General features: G+C 34.3%; 3 protein-coding genes across 3 annotated transcripts; all 3 read right to left on the reverse strand.

Annotated features, from left to right (window-relative positions):
* Positions 1 to 6,825: 6,825 nt before the first annotated feature.
* LOC128991339 (uncharacterized) lies at positions 6,826 to 10,081 on the reverse strand. Its single transcript, XM_054414145.1, has 2 exons — positions 10,042 to 10,081; positions 6,826 to 8,254 (listed from the first exon to the last, which is right to left on the reverse strand). The coding sequence occupies exons 1-2, from the start codon at positions 10,051 to 10,053 to the stop codon at positions 6,938 to 6,940; spliced, it is 1,329 nt and encodes a 442-aa protein (XP_054270120.1). The 5' UTR covers positions 10,054 to 10,081; the 3' UTR covers positions 6,826 to 6,937.
* A 1,241-nt stretch (positions 10,082 to 11,322) lies between these two features.
* LOC128991371 (cuticle protein 7-like) lies at positions 11,323 to 14,128 on the reverse strand. Its single transcript, XM_054414179.1, has 2 exons — positions 14,087 to 14,128; positions 11,323 to 11,727 (listed from the first exon to the last, which is right to left on the reverse strand). Exons 1-2 carry the CDS (start codon positions 14,096 to 14,098, stop codon positions 11,353 to 11,355), a joined length of 387 nt encoding a protein of 128 aa, XP_054270154.1. The 5' UTR covers positions 14,099 to 14,128; the 3' UTR covers positions 11,323 to 11,352.
* An 8,240-nt stretch (positions 14,129 to 22,368) lies between these two features.
* Positions 22,369 to 23,308, reverse strand: LOC128992876 (histidine-rich glycoprotein-like). Its single transcript, XM_054416620.1, has 2 exons — positions 23,270 to 23,308; positions 22,369 to 22,806 (listed from the first exon to the last, which is right to left on the reverse strand). Exons 1-2 carry the CDS (start codon positions 23,279 to 23,281, stop codon positions 22,369 to 22,371), a joined length of 450 nt encoding a protein of 149 aa, XP_054272595.1. The 5' UTR covers positions 23,282 to 23,308.
* Between the last annotated feature and the right edge of the window lie 436 nt (positions 23,309 to 23,744).

A 23,744-nucleotide genomic window follows, 5' to 3' on the forward strand; every position in this document is an offset into this window, starting at 1 on the left:
CAATGTTGATCAAACATATTCGAGGATCAAATTGGTTGAGTTTTGCAGTCGAGTCGAGTCAAGACTCAAAATCAAACTTTTTACAGGGCTGTTCAATATTCTGTTTGTTCACTAACCAGTTTGGTACATTTGAAGTAGTAAAAAAAAAAAAAAAAACTGGTGTCAAAAGAATTACAAGACGAGACACAAAGATAACACCGAAATTATTATTTTCTATAAAATACTAGCACAATAATGACAATTTAGGTTTAGATTTTGCCTTACTTACGTCTGACCAAACGCAAAACAATTGTTTGAACGCTGGGTTAGGGTTACCAAAAGCCAGGAGAAGGAAAAGGGAGCCTATTTTTTCGAACAATGAAATAATAAATTTGATAATGTTGGTAGAAGAGCCGGGACACTCTTTTTAGCCGGGATAAAAGAGTACGGCTCTTGATCGCAAATCAGTTCAATGCGGTCGCTGGTCACAGATATACGCCTTAACTAAAAACCTTGTGGGATAACCTAAAGCAATGCACTATGTGGGATAGCCTAAACACAAACCACTACCTACAGTGGTTTGTATTCATTTCCTAAAGAAAAAGGCTAAACGTTTTGATAGTTTGTATCTAATAATAAAATCAATTTCATCTTTGTTATTAAAATCATTAACCCTTTCTCTTATCCATCTAGTTCGGCGAACAACATAGGCTACTCTTCATTGCCATCACTTACTTTCAAAAGCTAATTCGTACCGTATTCTCTTCAACCATTTCACCTTTCCATATAAACTTCAAACTTAAAGCCAGCTGATATTTACTTAACGAAGGATTAAAGAAGTTAACCGGTCAAAATTGGGCAGTTAATTATCTAACGACGGTTTAGTCTAAACTAGCTCTAACAGCGAGTGGTGAAATCCGATTTCGTCAGTTAAGAGTTAACTGCAGTTAGAGCATGGTTTAACGGCGGTTTAAGTGTATGGTGAAATCGGGCCTTAGAAAGTTGATTTTGCAGATTTACTGTTCGATTGTGATTTAAATTTGCTGTATGGTTTGTTACACTCGTTGTAGAATACAAATTATCCATTCAATATTTTAATTGTAGGAAGGCATTTTACTAGAAACAGATAATCGTCATGTAGCTTAAACGCAACGAAAGTATTGGATATATTAAAAAATTTGTAGACATATAGAAGATGGTTATCGATTTGACAAGGTATCAATTTGATTATATCATTGACTAAGGAAACAAACCTATTGTCATCCTGAAAATATATTTTGAAGAATTATAAAATCTCAATATTACAATGTAAACTCAATATATCAATATGAAAACTCATAGAAAAGGAAATTGTTAAAAATACCATCATAAGTAGTCTTCCATTGGACTTTATCCTTATGATTTAAGTCTAACTCATTTCTTGATCGACAGAAGGAAAACACAATTCGAACCTGAAATCTTATTAAGTTCGAACAACTTTACGAACGTCGTGGAAAAAATATGCAGAACTTTGGTTAGGTACACAATGGTTATATTGATATAAGGACCTAGCCCTTCTATTGATTATTAAATAGGCAATGTATGTAGAGCTAGTTTTATTAGATACTTCGATTAAGTACTAAATACTAAGTAAATCATGTCATGTTCTATCCTTTACTAGCATGCCTACGGGTAGAATGGCACGATGTATGTTATAAACTATATACTAACAACAAATCCAGGGTTAATAGGCCAATTCCAGTTCGAAATTGACGCAAAATTTAAAGCTTTTCTTCCCTGAGAGTTAAAAACACCAGGAGGAACTTTGAGAACTAAAATAGTGATTGGGGTTTTTTTCTAGCCAAGATAAGCAAACCCTTAGGGTTTAAGTTTGTCACTCAAAAGATCCCTTCTATTCAAAATAAAAAAGGCAAAACATTGATTCTAACACAACCTGGTTACGTTATCCAAAGAGAATATCTAAAAATAAGCGGCAAGCTAGTTGTTTTCTCGCTCCGTTACCAAGCACAATAAAAGTACTATTGAATAAGTACAACGCATAGCACCTATTTGTCGTACAAGATCAGACGATTACCTTCTTTAAATCAAAACAAACTAATAAGTTAGTGAGCATAAACGCGTTGTTGACGTGTGTCCCTCTACAACTGAGTCAGTAGCTAATAAGCTCCAGCATGTAAGTTTCGTAAAGATGCGTTCTATCGATGGATGGAATCTTTATCGAAGTTGACGCCCCTTTAGTCTACAGATTAAATTGAATATCACAGGGCTTTGTTAAAACAAATTATTATTATATTATTAAATTTTGACAAAATGCCTCTGATATAAAGTTATTGAACTAATGTTGAAAATCCTCCAGAACTAGTATTGAATATGAAAATACGTTTTCGTCATACTTCATGGTAAATAATTTTTCACGCCTTGTTAACACTGCAAAGAAAATGCTGAAATTAGCACAACAATTATTTTGGAAGAACATGCATACATTTTTAAATTTATCATTTACACCGATGTATAGACCTAATACATCTTCTATCTCACTATATCAAGCATCCACACAACGCTTATATACCTTTATTCTCCTTTACAAAAACTGACTTAATTAATAATTTGGACGAATGTCACGTATCTTTTCCGATTACGCAAAATCAATTAAATTGGTAATCGATTCGCGGCAATAGTCCGGGTGCCCGGTCATTGCTATTGTACGTGCCGGCTCGCGAGACGTGCCCTATAAGGTACAGGAAGTCATCATAATTGTAGAAATGGACCATAATGTCCAAATGCCCACCTGTTAACTGAGTCAACGTAGGTTTTGCTTCTTCTTGTAAACATTCTTCCTGGCTGATATCTCTTGTAAAGTAATGTTAAAAGCGATAGCGAAATAACTCTAAATTTCAATGGTTTACATACATTTAAAAGAAAGAAAAAATATCTTTCGTATGAAATATAAAAACAACTAAAATAGATAATTGCAAGTATTTATAAAATACAATTTTTATTTAAAGTTATCACTAGATATGATAAGGCTTGGTTAACATTTATCAGGATTTTCTGTTACTTACTAAATGAGGTTAAGCTCCTAATATTTTCTTATTAGCAAGAATTTTTCGTTGTTACATTATTTACTGGTGTATATGAAACCAACAAACACATTATCTTAAATTAAAACAATAATTTTGAACAATGGGTATACAGTATATAAATTTCCTAATGACTTGTGTATAAATTTCCTAGTTTACATTATACAATTTAAATAATTCTTATATCTTATAGTTTAGTTTTTTTGCGTATTTCTTATAGTTAAGTTTATGTTTTTTTGGGGGTAGAGAGCTGGTGTAGTAGTTAGAGCAAGAGACTTCAGTCCCTGGGGTCCTGGGTTCAAGTCCCGCAAAATTACCAATGGATTTTATCTAAGTGATAATGCCGCAACCCCTAGGTCTAGCCTGAAGTATTGTGAAAAACAATTTTAGGCTCGTGCCTAGCGTCTTAGGACAAAAGAAATAGTTTAGTTTTTAGGATGTTATTGCTAAAATATAAAAATTTAAAGTAATAAATTTTTACCTTTAAAATTACATGAAAGGATTGAGTTACGGGGTGTTGCTAATGACAAACACGTAATAGGTAAGATACCTAAGCTTCTGTATTGTTGAGTTATGAGAGGGTATACATGCGCTACAGAATTAATCAATTTATATATATGAAAATGTCTTCGATGAAAATGTAATTTAAATTGGGACTTATAGTCATTAAATTTAGATGCCAGTTTTATCTGTAGTTAAATAAAAAAAAGAATCGTTGTATGTAGGTGATATCCCACTCTAAGTGCGACTAGCGCCTGCCATGTGTGTGCAGCAATTTAGATACGGTATTCACATTGCCGGTTTCAGCCTTGCCTAGTAAATAGTAAAACCACTTCTGTAATAACTAATCCAAAGGAAACGTTCTTATATTTTTAAATGAAATAATTTAATTTCAAAAGATTATTTTATCTAATAGTCTTAATAGTGTAGGATAGACATGTTTTTTCTCTAATGTGCTATTGGTTCAAATGGTCTTTCTGGATCGAAAACGTATTTGAATCCCGCACAGTCAGTTAGTTTGTTTAAATCAGTTATTTGTGAAGTTCTACAGTAAATATTCCAGAACACAGGTTTAATATTTTAATGCCATAAACAACTAAGCCTCGTCTAGCACATATAGGTATTCTATAATTTTTAAATCTTTTTTGCTATACTTTTCGGTATTTATAACTTTAATTTGTTCATAATAATCCAGAGTTTTACTCAAGAGTTTAAAATGTCTATGCTACATTTCAGAAGTTCCGCTTGCATAGCAACTAACACTCTTAAGGAACCAAACTTCCAATTTACCTGCTTACAAAACCGAGCCACCATTCCATCAATCCCACACATTCGGCGGAATGGGCCGCTTCCTCGTTTGGTAAATATTTATGATTTTCAATCAGCAAGTGACTTAGCGTTGCGCAATGTGAAATCCAGAGCGTCCGACCAACGTTCCTGTTAAATAACCCGCAGATGGCCACGACTGGCCATCGCTGGCCATAAGTTCGACGCTGAGACCGCATAACTTTGGATCTTTACGCGTGTCGCTGCAGGTCTTCCTACGGTCACTATCTCGCTGCTAATTCTTGTTACATCACACATTAGAGGATCGTGCTCGCGTCGTTAGCAGTTGGCGATAGTCAATGGACCAGTTCCACTCTGGAGATGAAGTGGCCCACAAGTGTTTTGTGTCACAGTCGAGTCCGACCAGAATTTCCCACACTGGTGAAAGTGGTTTTGGCAAAACTAATCTTTGCACGTCTAAAGCTGAGTTTATTTAAGTGGGTGGACCGTTATATATATGATTCCTAGGTGGTCTCTAGTACATTTGTTTGGGTTTGAACGTGTAATGTAGAGTATTCAGAGAATTATGATTCAACGCACTTACTTTCTTGCTATTTGGGAAATTGGATTTATTGCTTACCAGAGTGCGAGGAAATAGTATATTTCATTATTAGGACCGAAAGTGGCATTTTCCGTCGCGTTTTAAGTTTTTTCACCAATTTCACGTGCGAGGCGAAGCCGAGTATGTGAGAATTATTTTCACATACGACGTGAAGCCGAGGACGGGAATAATGGAGCATGAGCCGGATAATTACTTTCGCTACGGGTTATGAACGATAATTTTCATCACGACGCATAAATACACAAACACAGAATAGCAGACCTCAGTAATATTACAACTATTTTATTTCTCAATCAATTTGATTGAACATCAAAATAAAATGAAATCCTCTAAAAGGAAACCTACGTATATTTCTCAATAAATTTGGTTTAAACATGAAAATAAAAGAATAAAACAACTTTTAACAATACATACAGCTGATTCAAATCATTAAATTAAACCGTAATAAAACACTAGCGCGCATAGTGAATAAATGGAGAACTAATTGAGAGCGAGGGAAAATCAGCTGATCGATTTTCCGTCGCCCTAAATTAAAGCTTGGGAAACGACTACTTTCTTTGATGTCAGCTGTTATCGAAAATAGTTACTTTCGTTGTGGAGTGATGAAAAAAATACACCCCAAAGCAGTTTTTCCTATTTATTTGCAAGAAAAGATAGAATACTACTCTAATTACAAAAAAACTAAGTACAACACAGTTCAATTAGGTAGTTTAATAATAAAACTACCTATATTTTCCTATTACCTATTGCCTATTTCCTATTTACCTATTATATTTTCCTTGAGAAAATGTTCCGAAAGCTGTTCAAGTTAATTTCAAAGTTCAATTATCATTATCATATTGCAGTACGAGGTACTTTCCTGTTAAAGGGAACATTCATTGATGATTTTTTCTCGATGTATCGATATTAACAAATTGAAACAAGCTGACAACTACGATAAATATTGTTCAGTATCAAGAAAAAATAACGAAATGAAACTATTCTAAAAATAACCTAACATAACTAACCAAACTTCCTGTAACATTTAAAAATTCCGTGTTTTGGTTAAACTTGCCTTTTTTATGTTATCAAACGGAATTTTTAAATGGTACAGCAAGTTTTGTTGGTTATGTTAGGTTAGCTTAGAACAGTTTAATTTCTTAATCCATATAATAGACTGTTTTAGCGTAATAAAGATCAGTTGTCAATTGGTAATGGATCGGAAAACAAAAATAGGTATCGATATATCGAAAAAAAATCATCGATAATAATGAATGTTGCCTTTAACAGGAATGTACCCAATACTAATATTAGTTATGCCAGTCCTTGCCTTATCATCAAAGAACTGGGGGCGGGCTCGTCTAGTGTTAGAGCTTGGGGCTTTGGAGGCCGAGGTCCCGGGTCCTAATCCCTACAATCACCAACGGGGTTTATTCATGTGATAATACCGTGACTCTCTAGGAATAGCCTGAAGTAATGTCTTAACCAGATCTAGGCTAGAACTATTGACTATTGGATACTAAAGTTGTATTAATAGTCAAAGCAAAAATGTAGCTTCCTGGGATGTGACGTTGGGGCATAAAAATGTATATACCAATGAACTAATATTGTCGTTCCCGTTATATTTTCAAATGACTCCTGGTTAAGTGTGCTGTTAGTGTTACATTTATTTTTTAGCAGTTTCTGACCTATTTACACAAAAAAACTACTACAACCACAATTTAAATGTTAACATATTTAATTTTATTACCATGATATAGTTAAGCCAATATTAGATGATATATACTATAACTTTTTGTTGGAGTAGAATGTTATTTTCAACAAACTGTTAGACTGAAGAGCATTCAAACAAGCTCATACTCATATAACATGATATGGGAGGAATAAGTAAACATAGAGTAACACAAAGGTAACGTTTATTTGTACTATACAACATATAAAAATATTTACAAACTATAAGTCATTTGAGCAAAGCGTCATCATCATATTAGTCTTGTGCAAAAATGAAAACTTAGTAAGAGTAAGAATAGTGGGGGGCTGTGACTGATGTTCTGGAGTAGCCCGATCCAGAGTAGGACTTAGGAGAAGAGTATGATGGAGATGGATAAGATGGGGCGGCAGAATAAGCAGGGGTGGCAGAATAAGCAGGAGCGGCAGAATAAGCAGGAGTGGCAGAATAAGCAGGAGCTGGTGCTGGGGAATGGTAGGCAGGAGCAGGGGCTGGAGATTTGTAGGCAGGCGCGGGGGAGTAGGCTGGCTTGGAAGAGTATGATGCTCCTGAGGAGTAAGAGCTTGAAGAGTGGGATGAAGCAGAGGAGTAAGATGGACCAGAAGAGTAGGAAGGACCAGATGAGTAAGAAGGTGCAGAGGAGTAAGAAGGTGCAGAGGAGTAAGAAGGCCCAGAGGAGTAAGAAGGTCCAGAGGAGTAAGAAGGTCCAGAGGAGTAAGAGGGGCCGGAGGAGTAAGACGGGCCAGAAGAATAAGAGGGAGAAGGTGAGTATGGCTTAGGTGCGGAGTATGGAGCAGAATACCCTCCCTTACCAGGTTCTTTGTGGACTTGAGCGACAAATCCGTACGAATCAGCGGAGTAGTCGACAGTCCTCTTACCACCGTCAGGCTCCACCAAGCTGTAGTATCCCTTGACGTAGTCTCCGTCGCGCTCCTCCTTCTGGCTCTTGATGTCATAGGTGTGGGGGTCGTTGACCTCGTACTCGAAGACGTACTTGGGATGGGAGTCGTAAGGCTCCTCCTTGTATCCTCCTTGTCCACCGTAGCTAGGAGCTGGGCTATTGTAGGATGGTTTGTAGGCAGGCGCCGGGGAGTTGTAACTGGGAGCGCTGTAACTGGGGGAGCTGTATGCGGGCTTGCTAGGAGCGTATCCCTGTGAGCTAGAGCTGTAGCTGGGTTTGCTCGGTCCACTGTAGCTGGGTCCGCTGCTGTAGCTGGGTCCACTGCTGTAGCTGGGTCCGCTGCTGTAGCTGGGTCCACTGCTGTAGCTAGGCCCAGCGCTGTAGCTGGGTCCGCTGCTGTAGCTGGGTCCACTGCTGTAGCTAGGCCCACTGTTGTAGCTAGGCCCACTGCTATAGCTAGGCCCATTGCTGTAGCTGAGTCCGCTGCTGTAGCTAGGCCCACTGCTGTAGCTTGGACCCTTGCCGTAGCCAGGACCACCGTTGTATCCCGCCTTGTACTCTGTCTTGGGATGGACGTTGTGGTGGACACTGCTGTGGCCCGTGGTTGTTAGAGAGCTGAAGCTGGTTCCTCCTTTGTACCCTGGCTCCTGGTACTGAGCCAGTGTACCAGCTGCCACTGTTAGGATGAAAACTGCGCTCTGTAAACATAAACAAGCATTACACTTTTTACGGAATATTAACAAAATAATGAGTTGAAAATTAATTCAAGAGAACTTATCGATTGTAGAAATATTTTAAGTGATATGTATATTTTTATTAAATTAGGGGCTTGGATTTGTTCATTTGATAAATTAATGAATTAGTTCAACTCACAAGAAGTTTAGATTATCTGATAACAGACATTTCAGACGACAACTGTGAGGTTTTAAAATTAATCAAAGTGAAAAGAAACCATCCCTAAACTAATGCTCTGGATAACGTAAGTCTAATAGTTACTCCAAGTTTACTAAGATAGTCATGTCTCCCTATTTTTGAACTATTAAATTCTTTTGTATGTAATTAATTTTTGTACCACTATTACGCTAATTGATAATCACAGAATTTTCTTAAATAACTGTACTTGATCACTGTAATAGACAGGTAATAAAATGTCGAAATATCGTCTGTCGTTTTACACAGTTTTATGCCGAGTTTTATGAGTTAACGTGTATCATATTGTCAAGTTTTTACTTATACCTGTTTGAGCTTCCAAACAATTTAAACCGGAGAAATACTTCATCGTAAGCTGTTGACTGTCTCTCAAGCTCAAAGCAATAAACGCATGTATAATAATGTAAAACATCCCTGAATGTAGACGTTTTATGAGGACATAAACAAAACCAGTGGTCTCCGTACACCGAACACAATAATAACCACCACATACACACAGCAAATATGTCTTAGTAATATTGCGTAGCAAAATATCTTTAGCAATTTAAATAGATTGAAAACTCATGAGGATTTTAAAAGAAAATGAAATTTAAGTACAAGAACATACTAATAAGTTTGATTTATTAACGATATATGCGAAAAAAATAGTAACAACGCCAACGATCGTATTTTAATAATTTGGTAAATTTGATAGAATAATGTATAATAAAAAAGAGGTAATCAACAATATTGTTGTACGTTGTTACAGTTCAGTCGTTATAATTTGTCACAAAATCATGAAACTATTTAACTTACACATTTTTTCTCAATAAAATGGCTTATCATTTTACAAACAATATACTAACATATTGATCATGGTGTTTGGACTTGTTTGTGTACTTTTATTTTATATCGACCACACTTCTGCTATTGTTTGGTTTGGCTATGTTAGGTGCCGCGTAGATTAATATCATAGAATCACATAGGTAGCGATAATTTAAAAATACATTTATTTTTAGCCTAGTATGAAAATAACCTTACAAAACGTGAATACACAAACGTGAATATTCTTGATGTAATCATTATAAAATGGAGGTGACTTTGTTTAATTGATTATTAAATAGATTATTAAGGTTCATTACTGAAGAACGTAATGACCGGGCGTTTATTATTATTGCTCCCACCTCCACACCTTAGTCGTTCTATTCAGTTAAAATTGGTGTATGATTATTTTCTACTTCGTATTAATTTGCACTTTATTGTGGAAACTAAATAATTTAATTTAACTTTAATACGAAATGTATGTGTGGAATTCCGGAGTGTTTAATGCTGACTGTTAACTTCTGAGTGTAGAATGTACACTGAGGTAAATAATAAAAATGCCTGTCAACATTGTGTCTTGGTAGTTTTATATTATACATATTATTTTTTATCCCAATAGTTTTGTTGTTTCTGAAAAATTATTTGATTATACTTTATTACGAAATGTGGAATTGCCAGTGTGTTAAGTGATCTGAGTATTTACTGTGTATAGTGTGCTATGCTCTGAATGTAGAGTGTACATTGAGGTACTCACCAGAAGTGTCATGTTGTCCGTGCCGGTGCTCGACCACGTTTGTGTCCTTGTCGGTCAGCTTTGTGTATTTATACTTAATAAAAATGTGGTCAAGCCGGCGGCGACGATCACCCGGGGACCAGGAAGTGCCTTTCCCCGCCTCACGCCCCCTCCTTTTCCCCCACGCCTTACGGTTCCTCCGGCCGAAGACACACATGGACCGTCTGGTTCGGCCCATTAAGTAAGGCAGTTATCTAATTGGCAGGATTCGAACTTATGTGGACAGATTTGACACTACGGGCGGTCGTGTTAACATGGGCAGACACTCGTTTTTTGCCTGGTGGAATTTAATTTGGAAATTAGTCACTCAAATCAATCTGGGTTGATTATATGGTCGGTTTCAATTTATTGGATTTACGGCTGCTAGTGAGAGGCTTAGTGCGAAGTTCCTTGATTGCGTTAGGGCACAGGCAAGAAAATAAGTATCATCTTGTCCGTGGATAGGGAGAATGTGAAATGGAGTAAAAGTCTGGTAAAGAGCAATTATGAATCATTATAGTGATCACGTAAATTATATCAACTTTGTCACATAGCCTTAGTATCCATATCCAACCCAGTTGTATTTTTCTAGTTTTAATTGAACAGTTTAACATATAGTTTAAAATAATGTTTTTTACGAGGTATTATTCAATGGGTTTACCCTTATTTCATTGATCTAACCCTCTACATATACACTTTTATTTATGTATACTTTTTTTCAATTTTTATTGGTTTATACTTATATATTAAATAAAACATGTACGATCTTTCATTAATGACTAATATAGGTCAAAAATACCACTTTGACTGAAGATGGTTTACTAGACTTCGAAAATCATCTAACGTAAGAAAAATTATCTGAAGGGTCCTGTGTATAAGCATGTAAAACTAGTGAGTTTACGACAAAAAATACTTTTTTAACTGATATAGAGAAAGTCCTTCTAACTTTGAATAACTAATTTTGTAATTTGTGATTGTGAGCATTTAAGAATTTACGAAAAACAATCATTTGTGTCAAACAATCGATGTCTAGTTACAAATAAAATGTAAGTAGATATAACCGATGACATTTTTTATAGCATGGCGATGAAATTTGTACATAATTTCCAAAACGTAACCACTACTATGTGACATGTCGCTGAAAATCGCCTTAATAGTGTACAACATGTTTTTAATCAATGCTACAGAAAACAAGGTCCTTAGATAGCTTGTATAAGCATAAGGTATGAGATTAAATTAATGGTTTTAGGAACTTTTGGTTTTTATTACTTTGACAACATTATAATCAATAATTTAGTAGTGATGAGAAAACAAATGATCTGCTGGAGCATGCTGCTCATGATGATGGTAATGTTGAGGATGGACGTTGTGTTCCCGGTGGACGACGGCGTTAAAGCCAGTGTGGTGGTCAGCTGTGTAGTGGACGACGCGCTTGGAACCGTCCGCCTCCACCAGCTCGTAGCTGCCGTGCACCACATCCCCGTCGCGCTCCTCCTTGTGGCTCTTGATGTCGCCGGTGTGGCTGTCGTGGACGCCGTACTCGAATTTGTACTTGGGGTGAGGGTCGTAGTAGTCCTCCTTGTACTCCACGTGGAACCCGTGATCATGATGGCCGTACTGTGGGAAAGCTGTCACTACCGCCAAGATCATTGAAACTGCCAATACGATCTGAAATCCGTAGTATAATTTTATTTTATTTTAGTTAACCAGTTTTCGGTTATCCAAGTAGATTTTCTTTCTACAGAGTGTCACAAAAAGTGTGATGGGCTATACAGGACCTAATTCTACATGCAAAAATAAGTCAAAAATGAAGAATATTTTTTTTTTGGATTTCGGCTTAGTTTAGCCGTAATCCGCCATTTTGTTTTTTGGGGAAAATATTTATTATTTCAAAATCCCTTTGAGATATTTTTACGAAACTTGGCATAATTGTTTACACTATAGTAAGTAACATTTATAAAAAAATATTATTTTAACTTTCCAAATTTCAAAATGGCGGCCGTTTGAATTTTTTTAATGCCAAATTTCATGAAAACCGGTACCTAAATCAAAATTTTGTAGGGCACAAAAGTTTTAGTATTTATTATGACCAATCCAACAAAACAAAAATGAATAAAATCGGTTCATAAATAAAGAAGCTGTGTTTATTTTAGTAATTTAGACTGAAATTATTAATATTAAAATGTATTAAATGTAATGTAATAGTTTATGTAACGTATTAAGTAATTTCAGTCTAAATTACTAAAATAAACACACAGCTTCTTTATTTATGAACCGATTTTATTCATTTTTGTTTTGTTGGATTTGTCATAATAAATACTAAGACTTTTGTGTCTTAAAAAATTTTGATTTAGGTACCGGTTTTCATGAAATTTGGCATTAAAAAATTCAAACGGCCGCCATTTTGAAATTTGGAAAGTTAAAATAATAATTTTTTTTATAAATGTTACTTACTATAGTGTAAACAATTTTGCCAAGTTTCGTAAAAATATCTCAAAGGAATTTTGAAATAATAAATATTTTCCCCAAAAAACAAAATGGCGGATTACGGCTAAACTAAGCCGAAATCCAAAAAAATTTATTCTTCATTTTTGACTTATTTTTGCATGAAGAATTAGGTCCTGTATAGCCCATCAAACTTTATTGTGACACCCTGTATATATGGACGAGTTGTTTCATAGTTATGTCAAGATAATTAAACTTCCAGCTCATTTTTTCTTTAAAAAAGGATGTTATTGAAAAAGCTACTTACCAAACCCACTACTGTCTTAAAATCTATTTTCTCCCTTAGTTTTTATTACCGTAAATGGTTGATGTAACGTAATAGAATATGTTGCACGTTGCCCTAACAATTTATCAGTTTGACTTGGATAAGAATGCATAATTGACATAACTCTTTCAGTGGCAGTTCAACTACTTTCATTTTGATTCTAAAACTAGTGAAAAATTATCCACAGGAATGGAATGTCAACTTCTATCAATAACTAATGATGGTATGCATCAAGAAAGTCTACTTTTCATTTTGCTTTAAGATGGATGCGTTTGCACATGGTACTTGGTTTTGTTTTTATTTAAAATACACTTAATTAATCCAGTAAATAAAATATGTTTATATTTTGTCATAATACAATGGTCAACAAAACAATGTTGTCAAGCTTTTACAATTTTAACATTTATTTATTTTTAGCTTTAAGCTTTATTTTTTAAGCTTTTATTTTATTTTTAAGATTTTTTTACACAGTGCTTTGGAACGAATAAACACCTCAGTTTGGTAAGGTGTGTCACCTTATGTCCATTATATTGTGATTATATGGGATGTGAGGAGCAGATTATGCATTGGAATTGTCAAGCTATCAAATCCTTAACCTCTTACATCTTAATAAATTCAATTTTAAATTACTCCGAAGCATGCAGATTGTTTATAAGTAGCTGCTATATGGATGGAGGAGTGTAATAATATTCACTAGTAGTACAGTACTTACTGAGCAACCAACTTTAGCTTATGTTTGGTCAGATTTTAATTAATATTTTACTCTTTGGATACAAAACGCGGATACTTCATAAGTAGCCGATTGAAAACTTAAATGAAATGTTTTTAAATAAATATAAACACCAAGGATAAAAATTTAAAATTGGATATAGCTATACCATTTAATTCCGCCCTATGTTTTGAAGGTTCGGGTCGGGAATTACTGTTTATAACTATAGTATTTAAAATCCCTGGAATTTGAGTCTGATTACTTTACTTTTATAGTATAAGAATCTACATCACTATTACACACGTACGTAAGTAATAAAAGTAATCAACAAACGTTGTGAGACCAGTAATGCGAACCATATCAGCATTGAAAATGTATTTGTTACATGTCTGTTTACATACACAAATTCTAAATGTACTAAATACATTCTAATATGATTGTTTGGAATAAAACACAACAATCCTCAGAAGTTAATTCCACTCTTTCATTGTAACTTATCCTACAGAGTTTAAAATACTTAAAGTGAAAAAAGACTGTTGAGCACGTACCTTGATCATCATTGTAGAGGCGGTAAGGAAGTGAACAGTGGGCTGATATCAACTAACTGATACACAACACCTGTCATTACACCTTATATACACTTGTCCGACACGCCGAGTGACCATCTACCATCAACCATCCATCGTACATCGTACATCGTTGATCGTCACTCATGTAACGGTCATTACGAGTATCTTCCTCTACCTTCGCGCGTTACCGCATCTGGAGTCGTTTAATTAACTCACAATACAACCAAGCCTGAAAGGTTGGGTTTGAATATGTTGGAAGTGACAAAATGAGTTGTAGAAGGAAAAAGAGTGTAGTGTGTGTAAAATCCTACCTTTATCTTAAGGATCGAAATTGGTGATGCTTCTTTAATACGGTGCAAAATGAACGATTAACTTTCCCATCTGTAAAGTAAACCCCCCCAAGCCCAGTAGAAGAAGAAGTAGTTCCCATCGGTCAAGTTTAATTACACTTTTTTTACGGAACATTTTATTCGTTCTTTGTTGGGTGAGTATTTAAATATTTTGAGCGTTCTAACGTTGGCGACGTCCTGTAATCCAGGTACTAGGAGGTCACGAATCGTGGATATTTATAGGCACACACAGTGGATACGATACTCCTTTGTGTGGATTAACGTCCGCACTAGTGAGTACTACGACTATCCGCAGCACTATCGTGATAATTAGACCAATTTGTTAATACCTAGGCAAAAATTTGGTTTGGATTCCACTATAAGCTGTAAGACCCTTAGTTGCCATTAGCTGTATGGGCTATTAATTAACAGCTGTGTCTAAGGATTATGTCGGCCTTAGTCACTAACAAGACTACAAGATCACGCCACTCATCTTACACTCATCTCTATTCATATTTGACTGAAAATACCTACTTTGTATGCTCGCCATTTCATTGAAAAGTATTTAAAGTATTTAACGCCTTTATAATTTTTCGTGGTTTTTGGGAGGATCTGCAAACCTCAACAGTATTACTTATTCAACGTTGTCCTTTGATTAAATAGCATTATTGATTGATAGCCTAAACACATTTGGCTCTAGAATCAACTACGCTTTGATATCGAATTGGTAGCTTTTGGATTTTAATACAATTTTCCAATCGGCTACCCAGGAAATTCTGTATTGTTGTGGCATCCTATTTTTGTTAATATTGTCTTTGTTTCTTTTCATGTGGGTATCTTATGATGAGAGTTGTTTTGTAAAAGAGTTACTGAGAAACTTTCAACCATTAAAAGCATTTTTCATTGTTTTTTTTATATATATTTCAAATGAGGTTTACGTCGTAAGGTCGATTTAGAATACGTGAATAGTCAAGATGATAAATGTGAGGATAGTAAAGGTGGTTTGAAATGTTATATTTTGGGTCTTTAAAACTAAACAAGCTTCAACAACTGAATAAATACTGAGGGGTGCAAGATTTAAAATCATTCGGTACAGTCATTTATTTGCCCTGTGACTTATTACATTTACAGGAGAGCAGTTCCTTCCCATCAGAAATTCACCTTTAATCAAGTATTTAATAAAAAAACAATGAAGTAATGTAGTAAGATTTATAATTTGGAATATTTTAGTCATTATAACAAACAAATCATTGGTTAAAATTGCATTCACTAGTCTCCGTTTTTGAAGATTTTTAAGGGAGAGTAATATGTTTGTTGGCAGCTTTTTAAAAATTGTAGCACGTTCTAAATAAATAACTTCCATAATAAAAGGGTTTGCATTTATATTAAACGTATTTTGTAATTAAGTTTTCAATTTAGTGTTCATCAGTTTGTCACTGTAACTGGTTATATTTGGCAGTTAATTATAGATTCCTATCCAAGATTATAGATTTCAAACCTATTGTCATACTTGGGGTGAACAATTTAAACATGCAATCGTCTTAAGCCTTAACAAAACGCGGTTGCATATCTTAAAACAGCTCTAGCGTACCCGCTGAGGTGTTTTGGTAAATAAATATACCGAGGTGTATTTAGTTTGATAAATTTGTTGGGAATATCCCTGGAAGCTGCCTACTTATATTGCTGTACACACATAGTTTGTTACCAGGTAAAGAATAACGTATAAAATCTCCAAATTTATATAAATAAAATTACATTAGACATATTTTAAGATCCGTTCTCTTTTTTATACTATAACCCTTTCTTTTCTCTATACTCGTGTACTCTTATAGTCTGTTACCAAGCAAAAAAGCATACAACGTAGGGAGACTTCATAACAAAGCAATCAAGAATCATGTTCCCTTTACTAGTTGGACAAAGCGTTACTTAAACCTTAATTAGCTATTTTCTTTCAATCATTACATGTCCTAATTCTTTACTTGCATATGCTATTTCCACAAGTAACCGTAATATTATGTCATGTTCGTATAGTCCAAAGATGGTTAAAAAACCAGGGTGGATTGTACCAACGAGGAAAATATCTAAGACAACTTTTTATATCCTGATCCAGCAGTTGGCAGAGTCGCTGCCAAATATTGGTCAATAAGTGTTGGAATGCGTGTAGTTTGATTGCGAGTGTTGCAACCGGTAGTGCTATAACGTGTTAACACGGCCTGGTGTGCAGACCCGTACCGTCCGGTTATGAGATTATATGGAGCAGTCATCTTTTGGGAGTGACGTAACCTAGTCCAAAGTAGATCTTCTCACTTGAAGAATTGAACATATTCTCGGCACAGTTCATATAAGGGACTTCTTTATCTCATTCTTTGAAATCAATCATCAATAGCAACTGATTAACAACTGATCGTAAAAGTAAATTAAATGTTTTTGTACTGTAGCAAACCCCGTCGTTTACTATACATTTGTTTCGGTTCCATTGTACAGGTCATATATTATTGTACACATTTTAAGATTAAATAAAAAAATAATCACGTAACTTAGAAAGCTTGCAATTGTTTGATCAAATAGCAAATTTAAAACAGTTTGTACAGTAACTGTAACAATGTATTTTAAAAAGGGCAGCAGTTATGAAAATTAGATATAAAAAGACCGTAAAAATTACCTAAACTGTTAGCCTATTGTAAGTCATGTTTCTTCTGAGGTGAGGACCCTTTAGGCTATGTTGGACACTTCCCAGTAATTTAAACTGTCTGTACTATCATTGTATAGAATTTTTAAACGGAGAATCACGGCTATACTCTAAAAGCTTCGAACAGTTATTACAAATTAGCTTTCATGAAACCAAAGACTTTGCTTTTTATTGCACACTAGTCATTTTAGCGAATTTCCCATATAGGGAATAAGCTATTACCGTAGTACTCATGGTAAGACCTGGACCCGACACCGATCTAATTTTTCATTTTGAGGTCCCTAGAGGCCAAAAACACCATTCGTTCAAATTCATATATATATATTCATTTTGTTATTGTATATATCAATGAGGGCTACTTTAAATGTTACTAAGCAAATCAAAATACCACATTAATGTCCGAAACATGTAAGTAATATAAAATAAAATGTTTTTAGGGTACTGTGGTATTTTGATTTGCTTAGTAATATACAGGGTGTTCATTTGAAAACTTTCCATATCTGTTGTGTGCAAAGGTAAGGCTTTTAACACTTGTTTGTTCTCATTTCCCCCTAATTTGGACATGCCAAATCCAATAAAATTATTTTCAATTTCGAAAAATGCCCCAAAAGGGCCCAATTTGGGGGGTAGGGGTGCTTTTTGAGAAATTTTCAAATGTAAACATGGGTTGTGTGATACATCAATTTAAAGGTCTAATCGCCCCGACTATTTTGGTGCAATAAAAATGTAATTATCTTTAACCGTATTTACAGGGTGGGTCAAAACGTTTTAAAAAAGGACTTTGAAGTTAAGTACCGTATTACCCGAACTACTGAACGGAACAGCGCCAAATTTCTTTCCAAGCTTATTCTTGATCTACTCTTTAAGATAACTTGTAATAAGGGCATTTTCCATGTTATTTTCTAATTTTTAAAAAATCTCAAATTTTAAGAATAAAAGAAAGCTGAAAACTCAAAATTCTTAAATAGCAAGGTATAACAAATTTCATACCACGTGAAATGTCCTTTTTTAACAAACATTTTACGTATTTAAGTTTTCTTTCTATCTCTTACCGTTTAAAAATTGCAGTAGAAAAACTGAATTTTCTATGGTAAAATTATAACTAGTTTTCTAACAAAACACATTGCACTTTGCTCAACGATGTATTATGATTAATTACAAATTGATCAACTACTTTTACTTGTGTCAGTTCATCTTGGACCCTTCATCCTGTTCTTTTCTCATTGGTAAATGAGCCAGTTTCAGAAAGTTCTTAACTAAATCATTTACAGCTTTATGACTTAAGGTCTTACCTGGATATTTATTGTTAAACACTTTGCAGTTATCCTGAAACACTTTTGTTCTGCCCAATAAGTAAAAATAAAGTCTATTTTTTTAAGTGTACACCATATTCGATTAGATACTACAGAAAATAGTACTTTTTGAAATTAGTACTACCATTGACTAGTCAATGGTACTACAGAAAGCGGTCCACATGTAGGTTGTCCTCATCAGCTATAAGACTTGTTTTTCACAAAGTAAAACGTAATGACTTGTTTGTCAATCAGGGTATCAATAATCATGAATTGTTTCCTTCAGTTAATGCACCATTAAATGTGTCTAGAGACGAATTTTGTCTGTTTTATTAGAAAACTAGTTGCAATATTACTATGGAAAATTCAGTTTTTCTACTGCAATTTTTAAACGGTAAGAGATAGAAAGAAAACTTAAATACGTAAAATGTTTGTTAAAAAAGGACCTTTCACATGGTATGAAATTTGTTATACCTTGCTATTTAAGAATTTTGAGTTTTCAGCTTTCTTTTATTCTTAAAATTTGAGATTTTTTAAAAATTAGAAAATAACATGGAAAATGCCCTTATTACAAGTTATCTTAAAGAGTAGATCAAGAATAAGCTTGGAAAGAAATTTGGCGCTGTTCCGTTCAGTAGTTCGGGTAATACGGTACTTAACTTCAAAGTCCTTTTTTAAAACGTTTTGACCCACCCTGTAAATACGGTTAAAGATAATTACATTTTTATTGCACCAAAATAGTCGGGGCGATTAGACCTTTAAATTGATGTATCACACAACCCATGTTTACATTTGAAAATTTCTCAAAAAGCACCCCTACCCCCCAAATTGGGCCCTTTTGGGGCATTTTTCGAAATTGAAAATAATTTTATTGGATTTGGCATGTCCAAATTAGGGGAAAATGAGAACAAACAAGTGTTAAAAGCCTTACCTTTGCACACAACAGATATGGAAAGTTTTCAAATGAACACCCTGTATATTCATATATAAATATATAAATAGATTATTACTAAGCAAATCAAAATACCACAGTACCCTAAAAACATTTTATTTTATATTACTTACATGTTTCGGACATTAATGCCATGATCACAGTATAGTATATAACCTATTAGTTTCTTTTATTTACAAACATTATTAGATATTTCTTATTAAAGAACAGGTGATAACTTTTATATTAAGGGAAGGAGGTGTTTTCTTTAAGATGTATAATTTCATTGAATATTACGTTTTGATTTTGAATTTGTGTCAAGTTTAGTAAATTGTCTTTGTCATTAATATGGTGAGTATAAATATAAAAGTCTTCCTTTGTATTCATTTTTTCACCTTTATATTCAATATACTGTGATCATGACATTAATGTCCGAAACATGTAAGTAATATAAAATAAAATGTTTTTAGGGTACTGTGGTATTTTGATTTGCTTAGTAACATTTAAAGTAGCCCTCATTGATGTATACAATAACAAAATAAATAGATTATATATAAATTCATATATAAATTCATATATATATATATATATATATATGTGTGTGTGTGTGTGTGTGTGTCCGTTAGCGCGATAACTCGAGGAAAAATGATCCGATTTTGATGAAATTTGGTACAAACGTGTAAACTTACGTTTATTCGAACGAGTTCGCGATCCAGCATAATCGGACCATGGGAACGGGGGATTATGGGGGGGGGGGTTTTATGGGGTAAAAATGGGGTTTTCCCATTTTTGAACCTAAAAACAAAAAAATTTGCGATTTCTTTCTAAAAAGGTTTGTAGAGCCTAAAAAATAAATAATTTAGTATATTGAAGCGCTGTTGTATGCCTAACGGTCACGGAGAAAATTCAAAAATAGTGTAATTAAAAATTCCCATGTTATTCTTATGGAGAAAATGAAAATTGTTGTAGTTTACTTGTTTATGGGTATATTGATAAATTTTGGCAAATTTATTTATTTCATCCTATACTATTGATGTATGGTCAAAAAACACTTTTTACCTTCCCCGTAGCAGCAAACCTAAGCACTTGTTAAATCTAATGTTATTTAAATAGGGAATAATATGTCTTATTTATGGAAATATTTTAGTAAAAATGTAATCAGACAAGTTGAAATTCGCTTAGTCTGCAGGTTTGCTGCGATGGGGGTATTTTTTTTTTCTTAAGTCAGTTCAATGTTTGGTTTGTAACATGGCATACACATAGCTAGTGTAGAATTGTCCATTGCTGGCCAGCTGACTATGCCTTAATAAAAATTATGGAAAAAAACACTCACAGTTTAGGTGATTTTACAAACTTTTTATAATTACAGATATTTTTAAATTATTGTGTTGCAGTTACTGTATAAAACGGTTTTAAATTTACTATTTAATGAAACAATGCCCATGTTTAAGTTGCTTGGTTATTTGTTTATATAACCATAAAATGTGTCCAATAATGTATGACCTATATATATATGTTTTTGGGCACAAACTGTACTATTTTCTCCCATCTAAAATTAGTTCACTTTTTTCATTTATTTATTTTATACATTATTTCGGTAAAATTATGGTTATAATTAATTCTAGAGATATTAATCATTAAATGTATGTATATTTTACTAATAATGCTTATTCATTGTCGACAATTAATTATACTAACTTGAAACGTAAAAAAGTCATTATAATACATAATTGAGATGGCTGAGAAATGTTGCAGTAATCCACTATGGTGAAATACATGACACTTTTTTTAATATTTAGCATAGTCTAGCGAATGGTGCAGAATGACGAAATATTTAGTTCAATGCACATGATTAGAGTATATTTTTAATACTCGTTCACTTTCTAAACTACTGTAAATTACTTGAGCTTGTGACATGGAGGGCTTAAGACTCTTGTTATTTTCTATTATTTACGTCTTGAAAGATTATAAATTGTTACCCTAGACATGTATTGCTCAGAAGCATTTCCATCGTAACAATTGACTTTCAACTTGTATTTCGAACAATTTATACGTTCATGTTCCTGAGTAAAGGTAGGTAGAAAATATTTAAGAAGATGAGTTCTACAGTATCTGATAAATTTACTGGTACCGATCTACCGGCGCGCGCCGCTTAGTGTGAAAGAGGCGTTACTTGTCCCTTGAACCTCATATTACTAGGGGTTGTTATGTCAATGGTGTCAAACACAATAAATAGCTCAGTTGAGCAGCACAAGCCAAAGATGTCATTCGGTACATATTGTGATCATTATTGATTTTCTATATTTTTTGTGTCTATTTTCGAAGGGTTGGTAAGTCCGAAAAAGATGAACAAACAAGGATTGACATAAAAAATTGCGATTGAAATTAAGGTAAAATTCGTTTTTGTTTTACTTAAATGTTCGCTCACTCTAATACCTCTGAATAAACTATGTAGTCTTAGATAAGCTCTCCTTCATGCTTTAACCAATAAAAGAAGACTTAAATCCACCTTTACATCTTAAGACGCTAAGCGGTCACGATATAATCACATAGATTAGTCCTATATATAATGGTGTTTGGTGAGATTTGAACCTGTGACCTGGGGGATCCAAAACCCGTGTCCTTTTACTAAACCAACTTGGCCTCAAATGAAGATGGAAGTAGTCGTCAAAAAGGTGAAGTTGATAATACACACTTTACTGTTTACAAGCTATGTAGCATAATAGGTACTGTACTATGAAAAACTACATTGGAATCGTCGTAATGAAGTTTTTCTAAAATTCCAGACCAACTTCAGATTGCCAGTCACTATTATTTTTATCTAATTCGACAAAGTGTTAATCATATCCAAGATATAGTATTCGTGGTAGTATCTATTTTGAAGTATCTATTTCGTGGAATACGCAGACTTTTTTAGTTCAGTTGCAGTATTCGCTATTGGTTATTGATATGTCTACCTATTTTAAGGTTCAGGCGGATGCAAAAGTTCAGAGACACAGTTTTAGACAACAAAATTTATTTTAGTAATGCGAAAACAAGTGTTCATGGTGCTTTGGTACATGTTCCTCGTGATGATGGTAATGCTGAGGATGGACGTTGTGTTCCCGGTGGACGACGGCGTTAAAGCCAGTGTGGTGGTCAGCTGTGTAGTGGACGACGCGCTTGGAACCGTCCGCCTCCACCAGCTCGTAGCTGCCGTGCACCACATCCCCGTCGCGCTCCTCCCTGTGGCTCTTGATGTCGCCGGTGTGGCTGTCATGGACGCCGTACTCGAACTTGTACTTTGGGTGAGGGTCGTAGTAGTCCTCCTTGTACTCCACGTGGAACCCGTGGTCGTGGTCCTCTAAATGCTCATGTCCGTGGTCGTGGTCCTCTACATGCTCGTGTCTGTGGTCGTGGTAGCCATGTTGTGGGAAGGCGAATGAACAAACCACCAAAACGGTGACTGCAAATATTATCTGTAACCGAAAAATACACTTTTTAGATGTTGTTACCATGTTAATTTTATTTATTGTACTATTGAGGTGCTATCAGGGCAAAAATTGTGCAAGAGTTATGAATGGAAATTAACTCATAAATGGTTTTAATGAACTTATATGTTTTGAAACAATAAATCTCTATACTAAACCTTTGTAATATACGTTAATAAGTTACCTTGATCACATCAAAGGCAAAACAATACATATCCTAGTTTTTATGTGTTCTAAATAATAATGCATTATCAAAAAAGTTAAAAGGTCTCTTACTTTTTACACTTAACTTCATTCGCTTCTATTGATTCTTAATAAAACTTGCTGTATGAGTTCAATGGCTTTTGCCTCAACCATAACTTAAGTACAAAAAATAATAAATATAAATAATCACTAAAATAGTTGCTTGAAATGTAATTGAAATATGTAATGCAACTAAACAACACCTTACCTTTGAGCACATTGTTAAATGAGCTACCCAAGCACTGACTTGACTACTTCTTCACTGATGTTCAAATCTGTTGGACACGACTTTATAGTACCAGGCAGTCACGGTAAATACACTTCCCGTAACAAAGTATGTGATAATTGCATCGTTCATACATTGTACACCAATTAATGTGCTTCCCTGAGCGAGTAAAATGACTGTCGTGTAAGACGATGCGTACGTATTGAAATATTAAAGTTACAATATTAATGGTATTTTTAAGATTTTTCTAAATTTATAACATACAACATTTTCTCATGGATGTATTTTCTAGTGATCATCAACCCTATGAGTAAATATTGTAAAATAACAATTTGAATTTCCCGATCCTCACAGGTATATGGTGAATGTTATCTCAAGTGTAGCATATATTTACGTGTAATTTTTGCACCTAAACGCTAATCAGTGGACGCTTTCATGTAAACCTTGTAGCTGCACC

This window comes from Macrosteles quadrilineatus, unplaced genomic scaffold, assembly GCF_028750875.1.
Source record: "Macrosteles quadrilineatus isolate MER2022 unplaced genomic scaffold, UCM_ALF_1.0 Scaffold_4__1_contigs__length_99947679, whole genome shotgun sequence".
Classification (NCBI taxonomy): domain Eukaryota; kingdom Metazoa; phylum Arthropoda; class Insecta; order Hemiptera; family Cicadellidae; genus Macrosteles; species Macrosteles quadrilineatus.